We start from the raw sequence: 18,262 nt of genomic DNA, 5'->3' as shown, positions 1-18,262 counted from the left end.
CAATAGAGGGCGGTATGCCAACAAAAAACGTTGGTTCCCAGCAACCTACCAATGCAAAGATTCCGACGTGATTGGAACGTGGGTACCAACTTATGTCTACTTTCTTTTGAACGGGTGCACGTGAATTCAATTCTGCCAACTTGTTGTCTTAGAAAACAGACATTTCTGCTTCTTTTTTTATGCAGATTCAAAATTTACGGTGTCAAAATATTGCCTGTTTACTCGATGTTAATTAGGTACCTTGTCTGTAGTTATTCCAAGTCGGTTAGATCTTGCTGAGAGAAGATTTAGTACCGTAGTTTTTCTTGAAGATTTACGAACGATTTTTACACACCGCGGGAAGGAAGTGTGCAGACCGAGTTTACCGATGGCCGCTAACGGGGCTGGAGACGGGGTCGGGTCGGTAGCTGAACTGCTGGCAAAGACCACGGTCAAACAGATCAACGAAGTATCCTTCGCCGGTAAAGGACTTAAACTCGACAAGGCAGAAGATGGTATGAATATGCAAATGGAAAATCGTTTTAAGTTTGTGATGACTGATGTAGTAAATAAACAAACAAACATGCAAACAAACTCCCAAACAAACATTTATATACAAAAAGGTTTCTAAAATAAATATTAATAGCCTAAGTCGCACATTAATTTATTTAAATACATTGTTTTTTGTGTACACGAACTGGTCCTCTGCTCCACCACAGTTTGCTAGTGACGTGTTTTGAAATAAAAGTTGATTGATGAAATATTTTGTATATTTATATATTTTAAAATTAAATACAAGAATTGTTTATTAAACTTTAAATTAATACTATTTATTATTTACGGTTTTATCACACAATTCTAACTTCAAGTACAGGAAAAGTAAAGTAGTGGTTTATATCTTGTTAACTTGTTTTATTTGTATAAATGTGGGAATCCTAAATGTGTCTGTTTATTTTATTATTTATTTTGTTTATTAATATTAGTTTATCCTATTGTCTATTGATTGGTATTTTCCTATTTATCTATTTATTCAGTAATTATTTTTATTCAAAACAATTAGGGGGGTTGCAGGAGCCATTAATTCCTGTTCCAGCATACGTTAACATTTTGTTGTCATGTTGTGGAATTATGTGAGTGTGGAATGTTACCATCGATTTAATGTTGACAATTTTACACATTTATTGTGATAGCATTGCATTGTAATTTATTTAAAACAAACATTTGTTTATAACCTACAGCGAAAGATATTGTTAAAGCCATTGAAGACTGCAAGGACATGCAGTCTCTGAAGTTGGAAGGCAACACTGTCGGTAAAGAAGCAGCAGAAGCAATAGGAAAGGCGTTGCAGAAGAGGCAAGAGTTTGAGGTTCGTTCGCTTAGTTTAACATCAAGTAATAATCCACGACAGAAACTGACTGGTGTTTTTTGCTTGAACAAAGACAAGTTTACTTAAACCTACAAGTACAACCTCGTGATAAAAATGCCGGCGCTCTACCAACGAGTTATCTAGCCCTAGCATACAGGGCCCAATTTCATAGAGCTGCTAAGCACAAAAACTTGCTTAGCATGAAATTTCTTCCTTGATAAAAACAGGATTACTTACAAAATTTCCATTTGTTCCATATTTCTTGTTACTGGTATTCAGCTGTTGTTTGCTTATCCTGAAAATCATGTGGAAATCCTGTTTTAATCAAGGAAGAAATTTCATGCTAAGCAAATTTTTGTGCTTAGCAGCTCTATGAAATTGGGCCCAGGGGTTGTAGGTTCAAGTCGCACTCCAGTGCATTTTATCAGTATCTTTGTTACGGATGCCAGTCAGAAGCCATTCAACCTGTACCTGCCGTAAAGCCAAAAGCCGCTTTCACGAAAAGCTAAGATTAATCCTATCTTGAGTAAGGACGAGAAACTCGTCCTTACTTATGATGTGTTCAATGCGTCCTATGTCTTTGGATACGGAACTGAACTCGTCTTAAGTCCCAAGATTGGTGAAATTGACAGCAGGGACCACATCCAAGTTTATGATACAACCTGGGAAGTGGCAGGATAGCAAATGTTCATTTTAACCTCTAGAAGTATCTCGATTTTACAGGATGAAAACAAAGACCAGTAATTTCAAGTCAATGTGTCTTTAACTTATTATTATTATTATTATTATTATCTTTTTTTTTTCCACTTTTTTTTTCTTTTCGCAGAGAGCACGATGGGCTGACATGTTCACTGGCAGATTACGATCAGAAATTCCACCTGCGTTGGTGAGTGTTCAAATGAGTTTGACAATTTAAGAGTCCAAATAAAATTGACAGTTTTTCCAAACACATAGGAAATGCCTTTCAGTCGTTTATTTATCTGTCTTTCACCTCTGTAGACTCCAGTTCAAATCCCACCTCAGACTGGGGCCTTTGCATGTGGGTTACACTTTTATCCCTAATTGATTGTGTGGGTTTTCCCCATTTGGGGTGTTCCTCCCACTTGTAAAGCGGGGCATTTCTTCTTGTTTCATATTCATAAATAAAATATATTTGATTGGTTTGGAAATTGATGTAAACATTTGTGAACATAAGGTTGATTGATTGATTTATTGGTTAAATTTATTCTGATAAACATACAGCAAGAATATGGCAAAAAGTACATAAACAACATCAAGAGGTTAAATACTGGATAAAATAAACCAAAATACACCAACACCAAAAGAAAGAAGAGCTGCACAAAATTATCCAAGGATAGCCCCAAAAAGCCCCAGTGTATCTTCCTGCCAAAATGTATATATGCCAATATGTCTAGCAAATAATAATAATATCAATAATAATAAGACTTGTAATGCGCACATATCCACCCTGCTGGGTGTTCAAGGCGCAGTAAAAACCAACAACAAACAAAAACAAAACAAAGAAAAACAGATATAAGATAAGTTTTGAGAAGAGATTTGAATGTTGTGGTACAAAGACAAGATCTAAGATTAAGTGGTAGAGAGTTCCAGATGTGTGGCGCAGCTGAAGAAAAAGACCTGTCTCCCCATGAGTGTCGAGACTTGGGTTCAATGAGAAGAAGCATGGACATTGATCGAAGATTCCTTGATGGAGTGTAAACTTGAAGAAGTTCAGAAATATAGTGGGGAGCCTTGCCATTAAGTGCTTTGTGTACACAAGAGTAGAAAGATCAAAACAACTCTCAATCTCTTAGATTAACCAATTTATTTATGACATTCTAGCGATCGTTGGGAGGTGCCATTATCATTGCAGACGCCCACCTGGTAGAGTTAGATCTCAGCGACAATGCCTTCGGTCCTGACGGAGTGAAGGCTGTCCAGGAGCTCATTGAGAGTAAAGCTTGCTACACGCTGAAGGAGTTGAGGTTCAACAACAACGGGTTGGGTATTGGTGGGAAGGTAAGATCACAGATTTGTATTTGTTTTTTTCTAATGGGCTTGATAGACTTGTACCTCGGGCCTGGAATTTCAACATTGAGGGGGACAAGGCCATTTAAATTTTACAGAAGGGCACTTCCCTTGGAAAACCTTAAATTTATAGTAATGATTTGAAGGGGCACCAAGTCCAGACCAGTGCAGGGAACTTCCATTGGGAAAGCCTTGTCTAGGACTTGTTTGATGGGGCACCAAGGCCAAGACGATAGACCAGGGCAACAGTTGGAAACTTCTATTGGAAAACCTTGTCTATTGGAATGATTGAAAGGGGCACCAAGTCCAGACCAGGGCAGTTGAAGGGAAGGGAACTTTCATTGGGAAAACCTTGTCTAGGACTTGTTTGAAGGGGCATCAAGGTCAAGACTAGGGCAGCAGTAGGAAACTTCTTTTAGAAAACCTTGTCTAGGACTTGTTTGAAGGGGCATCAAGGTCGAGACTAGGGCACCAGTAGGGAACGTCTTTAGAAAGCCTTGTCTATTGGAATGATTGGAAGGGGCACCAAGTCCAGACCAGGGCAGTTGAAGGGAAGGGAACTTTCATTGGGAAAACCTTGTCTAGGACTTGTTTGAAGGGGCATTAAGGTCAAGACTAGGGCAGCAGTAGGAAACTTCCATTGGGAAAACCTTGTCTAGGACTTGTTTGAAGGGACATCAAGGTCAAGACTAGGGCACCAGTAGGGAACTTCTTTAGAAAGCCTTGTCTATTGGAATGATTGGAAGGGGCACCAAGGCCAAAACCAGGGCAGCAGAAGGGCATTTCATACAGGAATGATTTGAAGGGGCATCAATACCAGGGCAGCAGAAGGGCATTTCATTCCGGAATGATTTGAAGGGGCATCAATACCAGGGCAGCAGAAGGGCATTTCATTCCGGAATGATTTGAAGGGGCATCAATACCAGGGCAGCAGAAGGGCATTTCATACAGGAATGATTTGAAGGGGCATCAATACCAGGGCAGCAGAAGGGCATTTCCATGGGAAAAACTTAAGTCTATAAAGGCATGATTTGAAGGGGCATCAAGAACAGGGCAACGAAGCCTTTATGAAGTGCAAGGCTTCAAAAAACTAAATGCTTTTAATCTTTTAATCCCTCTGTGTCTCTAGCTCCTTGCAGAGGCTCTCATCAGATGTCACAAGAGCAGCTCAGCGGCCGGCAAACCTTTATCCCTAGCCACTTTTGTTGCCGGTAGAAACAGATTAGAAAACCCTGGAGCCATTGCATTGGGGGAGGCCTTTAAGGTAGGTAAAAATGATTGTCTTCAAGGAAACTTGAATCCTTGATTCTGATTGGTAAATCTTTACTAAGAGTGTGTCGTAAACCCATTTAAACAACCCATATCTAACCCTGTTTTATAGCGTGCTGTTTTAAGCTAAAAATTGTAAATGGCCTGACTTGAACTTTTTAATTTATTTACACTACAGGTTCTTTGGTGGATAACAGCTAATTAGCAACAGCAAATCCTATGTTAAATTTTAAGTTATGCATCAAGTTTGCTTGGAGATGAATTTGTTATATCTCACTTGCACTTAAAGAATATGGGTATGTCCCATATCCAAGTCCGTTTTTAGGAGGACATTTGTGTAAGAGAGTTAAATTGAATTTATCTTGTGTTTTATTTGATTATTCAGACAATAGGAACACTGGAAGAGATAGCTATGCCACAGAATGGAATCAATCATGAAGGGATAACGGCACTGGCTGAATCGTTAGTACATAACAAGAACCTCAGGGTAGGTACAAACAGGATCAAAGCAAATACTCGCCCTTAAAGGATTTGGGTACTTTTTCAAAATGTCCACAGAATTAATTTAAACTTACACAGTTTGAAGATAATGATAGTGGAAAGATTCCCTTTAAATATTACTTACTGAGGTGCTGTAGTTTTTGAGAAATGAGTTAAACTAGTCACAAAATAATTTTCGCAGCATGTTAAATCCTATTAACCAGTTAAGCTATTATACCATGACATACCATCTCTGGTTAATACGTCTTTACATGCTAAAACTGAGACGAAAATTATTTTTGTGACATTGTTAAACTCATTTCTCCAAAACTACTGCACCTCAGTAAGTAATATTTTAAGGGAAGCTTTCTACTATTATCTTTTTTTTGTGTTGGAACAAAGTACACAGCCACTTTAAAGGATTTGAGTACTTTTTCAAAATTTACATAGATTTACATTAAACTTACAGGGTTTGAATATGATAGTGGAAAGCTTCCCTTCAAATATTACTTACTGAGGTGCTGTAGTTTTTGAGAAATGAGTAAAAAAATGTCATGAAAATACATTGTAAATACTTAAAATAATTTTGTTCTCATGAGACCAAAATTATTTTCATGACATTGTTTTACTCATTTCCCAAGAACTACAGCACCTCAGCACGTAATATTTTCAGGGAAGCTTTCTACTATCATTATCATCAAACTGTGTAAGTTTAGTGTAAATCTTTGGACATTGTGTTTTTTGTCCTACAAAAAGTACATAGACCCTTTAACACTAACCCAAAATGATTTTTGATTTTGATTGTTATGTTTTTCATTTCTCTCCACAGAATATTAATCTTCAAGATAACACATTCACAGAGAAGGGTGCAATACCGATGGCCAAGGTAAGAGTTCAGACTGATGATAAATAAACCAGTTAACTTGTATATTGATGCATGCATTTCAAATCTGCGATTTAAAAATTTTGAAATCGGGAATACAATACACAGGTATTTTTTTATATACACCAGCTGTGCCTAGCACTTTATCAGTTGACATATTGCTGTTGCATAGTACAGTGTATTTGACTTTTTCATTTATATATGGTTTTAGTGTTAAAAACACCAGTGTTAAATTTTAGTCTCAAAGCATACTGATTATGAAGTTGACACTAGAAACATTGTTTGTGTGTCATCTATTCCATCCTGCAGAACATCTTTCAGTGTCAATAGAAAGCAGTGATAGAGAGAATGTTTGAAATTATCAACCTCAATTTCCATCTTTTTTCCCACATATCCTTGTCTGATCTTGTATTCCATGATCTCTAACAGGCCCTGAGGACTCTAGACAAAGTGGAATCCATTAACTTTGGGGATTGTCTCGTCAGGACGGATGGAGCCAGCGCCCTCGCAGAAACAATCAAAAACTGTCTCCCTATACTCCGGGTAAGGTCCCCCATTTAAGCTTCTCTTCCGCCAAACTTAAGTCGAGACCTGGGCCCACTTTCATTCATAGCACTGCCTACTTTCAAATTTTGTGGGTTTCCATTTCATAGCGCTGCTAACCGTTAGCACTCAAAAAAGCATGCTAACCTTCCGGTGCTCACTGTTTGAAAATGAACGATGTTACAATGCAAATCATTTGTGAAAAATCAAGATGGTCGCCCCAATTTTTGTAACGGCTTGTGGAATACACTTGAGCTTAGGCAAATTTGTTCTGCTATAGTTTGCATGAAAATTTGCCATTAAACATCTCTGAAATTTGCCCGAGGGGGCCAAATCATATAAGCATAAAATATTACTTGACAATCTCTGCTTAGCAACAGTAGGCAGGATACCAGTCACAGATTGTGCATGTTACATGACACTTTACCTGTTCTGGTAAGCATAATGTTGTTGTGCTTAGCTCTTTCATGCGCTTAAGCAGCTCTTTATTATTTTTACTATAGTGAAATTATTGATGCATTTACACACATTTTAACCCATGTTTATTTTTCATTTGACATGAACAGGAGTTAAACTTGAGTTATGGTGAGATTAAGAGGGAGGCGGGAATCGAGTTAGCGGAGAGCGTCGATTCCAAAGATACGCTTAAAGTACTTGAGCTCAATGGTAAATCAGTTAAGATAATTCCTTGCCTGCTGTTTTTGTTCTTTTATGTCGAACCCTGTCAGTGACTTTATTCTTTAATTCATCTTAAGATATTGTCGTAACTTTAGCCCACATACTTTCAACAAATTTTGCCAGCAAGTTGATCAACTTTTCAAAACCGTTCAAGTGCACACTGTGTGTATGCAGTGTTCACCCTTTGGTTCGCTGGCCAATTGCTTGTTAAAACGCACAAGGACCAGTCAAAATTCACTGCATGTGTCCTGGCTGGCTAGTTCACTGTTAAAAAGTATGTACACTTGAAAAAGGTTGTGGATTAGTGAAATGATAAACTAATAAGCTTGGGCGGTTCCAGAAATTTGGGGCTCGGTTCCGGTTCCGAAAAAAAGCTCGGTTCTGAGACATACCCGGTTCCAATTCAATAAAAAACATAAGCCGCCCGTCCAGAGCTCACACACACACACAAATGAGCCGATCTATTTGAACTGAAAATAACCAAGTTAATCAGACATCGGTTCCGAGCTCACACACACACAATTGGAGCCGATCTATTTTTAACGAAAATACCAGAATACCCACCCCAATGATCAGACATCGTGCCACCGAGCACCTATTTTCCCTGCTCTGTCCTTACTCTATGATTTAAACAAGTCTTTGATTTAGCCGGCAGTATGATCGTTGTGTAGCATATGTCCGTAGTGTAGTACATCCGTAGTGCAGTACATTCGTAGTGCATGCAGTGTGTCGTCTCTGTACATACAAGTGAACTATGCCTGTACATGCCTGTACATACATACCTACAGCACTGTGTGTTTTGTGCACGGGGCTAGCTTTTATGAATATGGATATATCGGCAGCCAATCACAACGTGCTGTCTATACATGTACATGTATATGCATGACATGTACATGCATACATGTGGTGGTTGTAGAAGATGCCTATGTGTGTGCACTGTGTATGCAGCAGCCACATGTGATAGTTGATACTCATGTCGGCTTGAAGCCTTTGCACACTGTATCTGCGGTCACCGCTTTCAACATCAAGCCTCATTTTCTAGAGCCGGTTCGTCGCAGGATCGGCTCCACAGAGCCTTTTATAATTGGGACTCGGTCTTTTAAAATCGGAACCGACAAAAGCGGGTACCCGGTTCCACAGAAGAGTGGAACCGCAAGTCCGGTTTTCAACTTGGAACCGGGTAGAACCGGGTAACCGAAGGGACCGCCCAAGCTTATAAACTAAGTGGTCCTGCTGGCCAGTCACTAAAAAGGACTGGGCGAATTATGGTGGCAATTCTATGGTGGCCTTGAAGGGACATCGCATATCGCAAACGTGTGCGCATACGTATGCAATGTCGTGAAACAATTCGCAAATATTTGCGCACACGAATGCAATGTCGTGAAACAATTCGCAAATATTTGCGCACACGAATGCAATGTCGTGAAACAATTCGCGAATATGTGCGCACACGTATGCAATGTCGTGAAACAATTCGCAAATATGTGCGCACACGTATGCAATGTCGTGAAACAATTCGCGAATATGTGCGCACACGTATGCAATGTCGTGAAACAATTCGCGAATATATGCGCACACGTCTGCGAATATTATTTGCGATGTCGTGAATTTTATTGCATACCATGTTGCATACCTTTGAATAAAATGTCTAATGATCTGGGGGGTTTCTTTCCAACAGTGAGATAAGCGGTAGTCATTGCAGCAGTAGTCTTTGTTGTGAGGCAAGCGAGGCGTGTGGTCGTCCTTGACCTGGTGCCAAGTTCCTGGGTATACACATGCTTTACAGAGGGAGCCTGCTGTAGCGCCACAGTACTCCCTAGATCGGTAACAAATTATCCACAACTATGACATCATCCTAATGGTATGCAACATGGTATGCAATAAAATTCACGACATTGCAAAACAAATCGCACTCGTGTGCGCACATATTCACGATTTGGTTCACGAAATTGCATACGTGTGCGCACATATTCGCGATTTGTTTCACGACATTGCATACGTGTGCGCACATATTCGCGATTTGTTTCACGACATTGCATACGTGTGCTCACATATTCGCGATTTGTTTCACGACATTGCATACGTGTGCGCACATATTTGCGAATTGTTTCACGACATTGCATACGTGTGCGCACATATTCGCGAATTGTTTCACGATATTGTATACGTGTGCGCATATATTCGCGATTTGTTTCACGACATTGCATACGTGTGCGCACACGTTTGCGTTATGCGATGTCCCTTCGGGGCCACCATACAATTCTGTGCAGACAGTAGGAGTGCTGACTCAGGGTTGGGTGTGTATTATGTAGATCCATTCACCACATGATATCACATCTGCGGCTGGCATAGAGTACTCATCATTCAAAACCACAGCGGATGATGTTAAACGGTCAGACAGTAGGAGGGTTGACTGTGTACTCATCAATCAAAACCACAGCGGATGATGTTAAACGGTCAGACAGTAGGAGGGTTGACTGTGTACTCATCAATCAAAACCACAGTGGATAATGTTAAACGGTCAGACAGTAGGAGGGTTGACTGTGTACTCATCAATCAAAACCGCAGTGGATGATGTTAAACGGTCAGACAGTAGGAGGGTTGACTGTGTACTGTGTCATATTGCAGTCTGGCATAGTGCACTCATCTTTCCAAACCACAGTACATTACAGTTGAATGGTCAGGCAGTAGGAGGGTTGACTGTTTAGCCTAATATTTCTTTTGTATGATTATTTAAACTAGGTAATAGTTTTGGTGAGGAGGGGGTGGAGTTGGTCCGTGGAGTCTTGGAATCCAGCGGTCGTATCGACGCTCTTGGCACTCTCAGGTAACTCTTGAAAAAATAATGCTAACAGTTATTTTGAGTAATTACCAATAGTATCCAATGTCTTTAAGGCCTGGTAATGAGTTTAGATGCATATCAAAGGCATGCAACTCTTCCTCGTTTCTGCAGAATGCCGCGTTAAAAAAAAATGATAAGTGCTTTAAAAAAATATCGTTTTGATTTTTTTGATTTTTTTTCTGTTAAAGCCTAATATATGCCTGGCAACAACAATGTACAACTAAAATAATGTAAAATAAGCTTAGTACATGCTAACAATGCACCTTAGAGCATAATAAACCTCAACATTTTCTAGGGTACTTATGTGGGTCTCGTGTCCTGTGGCGTTTCGGCTGCCGCGCTCTGCACTTGTGTTGTGCCTTTGAAGATTTTCCTGTCGTTTTTTCAACGATATCAGGGCACATTTCTTTTGAGGATATTTTGTACAGAAGTACAAGTTATGTATTGTGGTCAAGTGCGTTGGACTCGAGCTCTGGTGATTCTGATCAGCAGAGTGTTGGTTCGAGTCCCGACACTTTGTATCCTAAAGCAAGACACCTCACAAGTATTGCTTCGTCCTTTCGGATGGGATGTAAGGCCATAGGTCCTACGTGTTGTGTGATGCATGTAAATAAACCCGGTGCACTGATAATTAAGAGAAGGGATTTGCCCAAGTGTTTTCTGGTATGGTGAGCAACTTGTAAACCGTCACATGGTGCTTTGCACATAAATCCGTCTTATATTTCAAACATGTAGCTCTACACGATTCGCTGCATATTGCGCCACATCACCTTGTAAACCTTTACAAGTAAAGATATTGGTCTCATACTTCAAAGACGTAGCTCCACAATATCTTGCAGGAATAAACTGAATGTTAAAGTGGCTTGAGCATCACTGAGTGACAAATATGAGCACTATTATAAGAAGCTTTTATTATTATGTAGGATTTGAGGCATTGCATGGTGAGGTATCAATATATACTTGGTTTGCGGTAACATCAAGTGTGTATCTACTTGCCAGGTAGAGTTTGTTCTTAGAGAACTGTCTTGCTTAATTCTACTACCGTGGATGGATTGTTCGGGTGTTCGGGAGACTTCTCAGTTCTGAAAAGCACTGTCCTGCTTTTTAACTACTACCCGGGCGTAAGGTATAGAAAATTGGCTGGACTACTACTTTAGCTTATAGGATCGTAATTAACTGCACTATCGTGGAGTTGGTTCTTGGATTGCACTCAACGCTTCGACTAGCTTGCTCTAGTCATCGTCAAGATTTATTATTGTTTTTATTATACTTTGTGAAAAAACAATCAGTGCTTCCAGATGCCCTCAAGTGTGATAAAGCGCTGTATAAGAACTTTGTATTTATTTATTTTGTTTTCAGTGATGATGAAGGAGATGATAGTGATGATGATGATGATGATTATGAAGATGTTGATGATGATGATGAAGATGAAAACGAGGATGAGGAAGACGTAAATGAAGAAGACGAGCAAGGAGAAGTCAGCAATGATCCTAAGCTACAGGTGAAAGGAGTCAAAGCCGTTATCTCACCAAGGAAAGACGAGGACAACAACAAAATCGTGGTAAGTGGCTGACTCTGTTTTCATCTTAAAGGCACTGGACACGTTACTTCAAAGGGATTAGTTTCTCACAATATTTTATACAATCAACAGCTCTCCGTTGCTTGTTACGAAGTAAGTTTTTTATGATAATAATTATAAAACGTGTCCAGTGCCTTTAAGAATGTCAAATATCAAGTAATAAACCTCAAGGAAAACTGACTGGGTAAGTTGATCTCAGTTGGTAGAGTGCCGGCAAGTTATGGATGGTTTTCAGGCTTGCGATTTGTGAGACTTTGTTAAAAGACTTTTACCTTTTTTTTAGCTTATTGAAACATAGAGATGCTGTGAACTTCGAGAGTTTGAAACGTTACATTCTGTACATATTCAATGGGCTTCATCGTCCCACCAAAAAAGAAATCATATCCAATTTGTATTTATTAATTTTTTCATACAATCTTGCATCTGAGTGTCTCCATTTTACAGTATCTTTTTTAAGACAAAAAAAAAACTACGACAGTCTGTGTGGGCGCCATTCAAATCCCAATCCAATTCTTCTCCAGCATGGTTCTAAAACAAACCCTTTTTTCCCCCTTTTATTTTTTGTTTATTCAGAGTTCTGGTGCCACAGACGACCTCACAGATTGTTTAGAAAAACTAGCTCTCTGAGTATAACCAACTGACACAGGACTGGAATCCAAAAATAAAAATATATTTTTTAAAGCTTGAGATAATTTTAATTTTTTCTATTGGAAATTGAAAGGATTTTATAAGAAAAATCTAGAGCCTAGACAAGAATTTATTTTGAAAAAGCTTTCCATTGTGGACTCTTACAAAAAGTATTAAAAATATAGTGCCAAATGCATAATGTTTCTGTTGTAATATTTTAAACTGGCTATTACTTTACAAATACATGTAACCATAAAAATTACTTGTCACTTCCATCCAAACTGATTTTTTTTTTTCAAACTGTTTTGTTTTGCGACTGTTTGTTGTGATATTTATATTTTCGTTGCTACAAGTTTGAATTAAGTTTGATGTATGTTTTGGCAGGCATGAATCTTCCTTTTTCAATCCGATTTCCGAAGATCAGAAGAATTATTATAGGTGCCTGAAAAGTCTATACAAGTATATACTATACCGACGGTCAGTGCAACAACTTCGTATCTTGATTATACAACGTCATATCTCGCATGAAAATGGAACACCCCTAATACTAAATATCAGTGTCTTTTGGTTTATTGTGCCCATCTGGGGTAATTAAATCAAGATACAACCTTTGGACACTTTTAAACTTGTGAGTCTTTAAAGTAAAGCTAGTTTAATAGGCGATACAATTATTTTGAACTGGCGTAACTCGTACTTGTACTCAACCAAACATTTTTAAAGCTTTTTGTCTACAATCGTCATACAAACAGTTTGTCTAAATGTCTTTTTGATGGATCAAAAACTTTGTTGTTTTTGGTTTTTATTTTTTAGAAGACATTGCTGATTGTGGCCTTCTGATGATTTGCATACACTAAAAAATTTCTGCAATTTTAAAGTTTAAAAACAAACTATCAAGTCAATAAACCACTTTGGTTTTTAAATTCAGAAAAAAGACTGTATTACCAATTAGGCATAGGTTAGTAAAAGAAGATTAAAACTAGATTTTTGTTTTTTCTTTTTATGTCAAATATAAAGAAGTTCTTAGTGTGTGAATTTTTTACCTTTTCCATTTGCATGTAAATATTAAGGTGACTTTTTGAAATAAACATACTGTACAGAAGTAAACGCATCAATTTTGTCTTTGACTGATGGGAGTTGTATTGTGAACCTAGCTGCGGACTAATGTTTGTGGTGTTTGTCGCCCTTTGCCAAAATCAGGGACCACTTGGAAATATTGAAAATCCATTGAAAGTAACGGACAGTAAGACATCCAATAACAATTATACACGGTTCTTATATTGTGTTTTATCACTTACAAGGACATCTGAAAGTGCTCATTATTTTCTTTGACAAGGAATGCAGAGCTTTGTTTAAAATATAAGACCCATTTATGTACATAGCACCATACAATCTGCAGCCAACAGTATAACAGAAAACACAGGGGAAAACCCCTTCTCATAAACGATAAGTGCACTGGACTCTTCACATAACACGCGTGACATATAGCATACAGACATCAACCCATCTGGAAGATGAAGCAATTATGCTTAAAGGCAGAAAGTGTCAATACCGAGTGAGACCAGAGTTTGAGTGAGTCCAGTGCGCTTTACCGCTAGGCCACGACACGCTGACACCCAAAACAGCTATGATATCAATGTTTTAAACCTTCTAGTTAGGACATGTTGAGAATAAAAGTTCTTATTTCGTTACGGTGTCATGTGAGATCTCTCCTAATCATGTTTTGGTTTAGACGGGAAAACAAGTTATCAAATTAAAGAAACCAAGATTTTTAATTTCAAAGGAAGATAAAATAAGAGCTTTGGGTTTTTTCAAAGGTAAATTGAAAGAAGTTTTTAGTGTGTGAAGATTAAAAGGGAAAACTTTTGCAACATACTGAGCAGAAAGATAGAATAGAAAGTAGTCTTTGTCCAAGACGTACACTCTTTTCATGCTGCGCACATTACTGTCAAACTATAGAGGGTGCTGTTTGGTGACAGGTTTGCGGCTTCCAGATATGCCCTTTATTGGTGAAATAGTTGTAATGTGTGTAGTGTTGAGTGTATGTAGGCCCTTTGGTTATAACATCTCAACAAGAACATTCTGCAACGATCTAGCCACAGCAAAAGCCTAGGCCGAAAAGTATCGCCTAATGTGAGGATTAATATGGTAATCTTTAAAGACTCCTCAAACAGCAGTCTTTATTATCTTTATTGTCATAAGGTACCAGTCACAGCTGCTCAATTTCTAGGTTTCCCAAGTGCGGACAAACTCCTTCGGATTGGAGATGAACGAGGGCAACTCATCTTGAAGGAATTAGGGGTAAGGACAAGGTCATTAGAAATATAAAGACATTGCTTGAAAGGAGGAAAGATGTAGCATTGATTCCAGAGAAGATGTGTTTTTGGCAATTTATTTAATTGATTGACTGATTGAAGTTTATTTGGTCAAAAAAGAACACAATTAGCTCTGTGGATCACCATGGAGTCGTAGTTTTAAACATAGCTTTAGTAAAAGCATTTAATACCTGGTTTAACTTTTACTTGTGTTGCTTCGGGTTACAGTACATTGGTTGCTTTGGGCATAGTACACTGTTTGCTGCATGTTCGGCATGTCACGTTTGTGTTGCTTTCTAGTATTGACCTAATTCACCTGACGTCATCATCCAAATAATCTTGGATGCGCCATTTTGGTGGTCAATGTCACGTGTGTTATTCAGTAAAGTGCACATTTTAGGCGACGCATAAACCTATTGACCCACCATGTTGGTGGTCAATTGGCATCAGTCGCCGCGCGTGCAAGGGGTCAATAAGTAAGGCATATCATGTGACGCACATTAAACCAATTGAAATGCAGAATATGGGATTTGAGGCATTGCATGGTGAGGTATCAATATATATTGGGTTTGCGGTAACACTATGGGTGTAACTTCTTGCAAGTGGTGGTAGATTATAAAGCAAGACAAGGTCTCAACAGAACATTATCTACCTGTCAAGTAGATACGCACATGGTGTTACTGCAAATCAAATATGTACTTATAAAAGTCTCGTGGGCAAATGAGTTGTTCCGGTAGAGTTGCTATTTTTTTTTTAACATGTTTTTTTTTTGGGGGGGGGGGGCTTTCTGCACAACTGCTGGTTTTTCCTTTAAAGGTGAGAGTTCTTTATATTGATATGTGTGTATTGTGTATTTCCCTGTAGAATAACAGTGAGGATGTAGAGAAAGTCATCCAGGTGTTTGTGAAGGTGGCGTCAGTGATGGATATCAATAGATCATCGGTCAGGCAGGCCGTCTGTGAAACATCAGGTATGAAGATCTAAACCATTGGGTGCGTTCGTTTAGCTGCCCTGGGTCTACCCCGGTGTGTGGTGTTTTTTTTTTCCAGGACGAACGTGGGTAATTATCTGCAGACGTTCGTCCTGGAAAGAAAAAAAACACACGACGGGGTCGACCCAGGGAAGCTAAACGAACGCACCCATTGTGATAACTGATTGATAGGTATCAGGGTTTGAGGGTTAGGGATGGGATTATGTGTTTTACCGTTTTCTTTTTAAATAATATTCAAATTGGAAAGAGGGAAAAATTTCTTTATCAAGAGTTGGTAGAATTTAATTGATGAAATAAGTGCATTGAGAATAAAGCACATTATTTTTTTGTTTGACACTTCGAAGTGGGATAAGCACTGTGTACTCCAAGCTTTCTGAGCTTTGGGGAGAAACAAATGTTGATAGAATGTTTTTGAAACTCATTTGTCTTTTCTTTAAACAGATGTTTTACTTGAAAGACTTTTTACCAGTGACAAGTGTAAAGCTGAGACAATCGCCAACAGTATCTTGGTACACATTGGACTCATCAAGGTAAATCAGAAAAGAAATTGTATTAACATCTTCAGAACCACGGAAAGGGTATACAACCCGCGCCACAACATCATAGTGTGCGTTTGCGATGTTTAGTGCTTTGCGTGGTTTAGGCTCTTTATTAACTCGATTTGACCGACATCCACACCCGTAATCAATTTTGATTGTGTTCAGATCCCCTTGCATTGGCCTCCACGTCGGCGTTCAAACAATGGAAATGTGTATGCGCCGCGCACAACTCTCAGCCAATGACAGGCCTTCCTTTGATCTCGGTGAGGGTGCTGTCTGGGCTTGTGACATCTTAGGCATGGTTTATTTTACTATTCTGTATTCATTTTAGGCAATGCCTGTGCGAGTAAACATGCACCATATTTTTACAAATTGGCCCACCAATACGTACATGTAACATTTCTGATTGGTATCTTTCTCATCTCTACTAAGCACACAATATGTAAGCAAATGTGTGTGCTTGAAGCAGCACAATGAAATAAGGCCCATATCTGTATGTATATTTCTTTCTGACAGAGTGAAGATAAGATCAAGCCAATAGCCGACCCATCAGGTCTCCTGCTTGCCATGGAGCATGTCGTCAAACAAGACTACTTCCCTAGTCACTTGGCCCAGTTCTTCATCACTTTCTTGTCAAAGTAAGTTACTTATTGAAATGGAAATAGAAGGGGTGCGTTATTTGCGTTTGTAACCAATAACTGTTGTTTTATTCTAGTTGATAGTTCTGGGGTCGGTTTCACAAAGAGTTAGGACTAGTCCTCACTTAGGACTAGTCCTAGGAGATATTACAAACGCATGGCAAGTCCCAAAATAGGACGAGTAATTCATCCTAATTCGAGATAAGACTAGTCTTAACTCTTTGTGAAATCCACCTCAGGTGCATTTGTTCTTGGTGCCCTTGTGAGAGACGGCAAAGGTGAAATCAATTAAAGAATAGGCATGGCATGGTCGGCATGCAACAACATGACCGCTGTATGGAAATCAGGCCTCAACAGAAAGACCAAACTACACATTTTCAAATCAACTGTTGGGTAGAGCCCATCATAATGCATGGCTTATTATGAGTGCTACGACAAATAGTGAACCGTATAGTAAGAAACCAAAACTATCCACTAAAATACAACATCCTTGTCTGAGACTCGAAGGGCACTCGTACAGAAACATCAAAGACCTGTCTCTCAGCGTATCACCTGGTCAACAAAACATGGAAGGAGAAACAGGGGAAGACGAAAGTGCAGCTATACAGATGTAACTGCCAGGGACATTTGGGTGCTTCCAAATGATCTCCCCAATCTAACAAAGGATAAACAAGAATGGACAAATCTCAGTACAATTTCGACCTAGATTGACTAGAGAGAGAGAGAGATTTGTCCATTATCAATGTACTAGAATAGTGGAAATATGATTCAAAGCCAGCATACCACCTCTTGACATGTCAATGGTTTTCTTCTTTTCAGATATGAGATTGTTCAGACTTTTCATGTCAACCTGGTGTGGAAAATCAGACAATATTTTTTCCCACAAATAAAGAAACCCTGCCCATTGGTCTACTTCTCTAGTGCTTTGGATACTGTTTCCAAAAGCTCCTTGGAATCTATAACCTGCGGGTTACCAAACAGTAGAAATGGCATCATTTCAACATACCTTTGAACTTGTAGTCAGGGTTTCAGACTTTTTCGTTTGTAATGACTCTCACCCCTGTCTTTTACTTTCCAGGACGCATCCTGTTTTAGACGTTTACTACACCCCCAAGCATCAACTCCTCCAAGCTCTGCATACGATATAAGCTAGGCACGCTGTTTGGCCCTCGCAACAAAAAACCACTAGGAAAAGGTGCAAGGGTTGACCTTTGTACAGTTAAAGTCTTGATTAAACTTTGAAAGGCTATTTGATATCAATTTTGCTGAGTTTTTCGAGGACCGTAAAAATCTGAAATCAGATTATAGTAGAAAGAACATCATGCTTGTTAACATCAGTCTATAAAAATGAGGTATTAAAGTTAGACATTTCCAGCAATCAATATTAATGGCAGGGGTTATGAAGCCCCACCCCCCCCCCCCCTTCAACCAATCGGTATTTTGAGCCTCGGTTGGTACATGATTAACGAAGAATTAAAAGATTTGGGTACTTTTTGTAACACAAAACA

General features: G+C 38.9%; 1 protein-coding gene across 1 annotated transcript; it reads left to right on the top strand.

Moving 5' to 3' along the window:
- Positions 1-88: 88 nt before the first annotated feature.
- Positions 89-18,161, top strand: LOC139936188 (ran GTPase-activating protein 1-like). The gene is made up of 16 exons (XM_071930951.1): positions 89-494; positions 1,218-1,345; positions 2,172-2,231; positions 3,188-3,364; positions 4,503-4,637; positions 5,028-5,129; positions 5,952-6,008; positions 6,435-6,548; positions 7,115-7,214; positions 9,969-10,053; positions 11,428-11,629; positions 14,474-14,572; positions 15,451-15,556; positions 16,019-16,107; positions 16,633-16,754; positions 17,833-18,161. The coding sequence occupies exons 1-16, from the start codon at positions 368-370 to the stop codon at positions 17,900-17,902; spliced, it is 1,773 nt and encodes a 590-aa protein (XP_071787052.1). The 5' UTR covers positions 89-367; the 3' UTR covers positions 17,903-18,161.
- Positions 18,162-18,262: the final 101 nt, after the last annotated feature.

The sequence above is a fragment of the Asterias amurensis genome, chromosome 4 (assembly GCF_032118995.1).
Source record: "Asterias amurensis chromosome 4, ASM3211899v1".
Lineage (NCBI taxonomy): Eukaryota > Metazoa > Echinodermata > Asteroidea > Forcipulatida > Asteriidae > Asterias > Asterias amurensis.
Note: the sequence above shows the minus strand (reverse complement) of the source record. Positions and strands in the feature narration are given on the sequence as shown.

What these genes read in the sequence shown, in the direction of transcription:
- LOC139936188 (XM_071930951.1), top strand. Translation starts at nt 368, where the DNA reads ATGGCCGCTAACGGGGCTGGAGACGGGGTCGGGTCGGTAGCTGAACTG. An exon ending in CATTGGGGGAGGCCTTTAAG is followed by an intron (nt 4,638 to 5,027) that starts GTAGGTAAAAAT and finishes TTGATTATTCAG; the next exon opens with ACAATAGGAACACTGGAAGA. An exon ending in AGGACAACAACAAAATCGTG is followed by an intron (nt 11,630 to 14,473) that starts GTAAGTGGCTGA and finishes TATTGTCATAAG; the next exon opens with GTACCAGTCACAGCTGCTCA.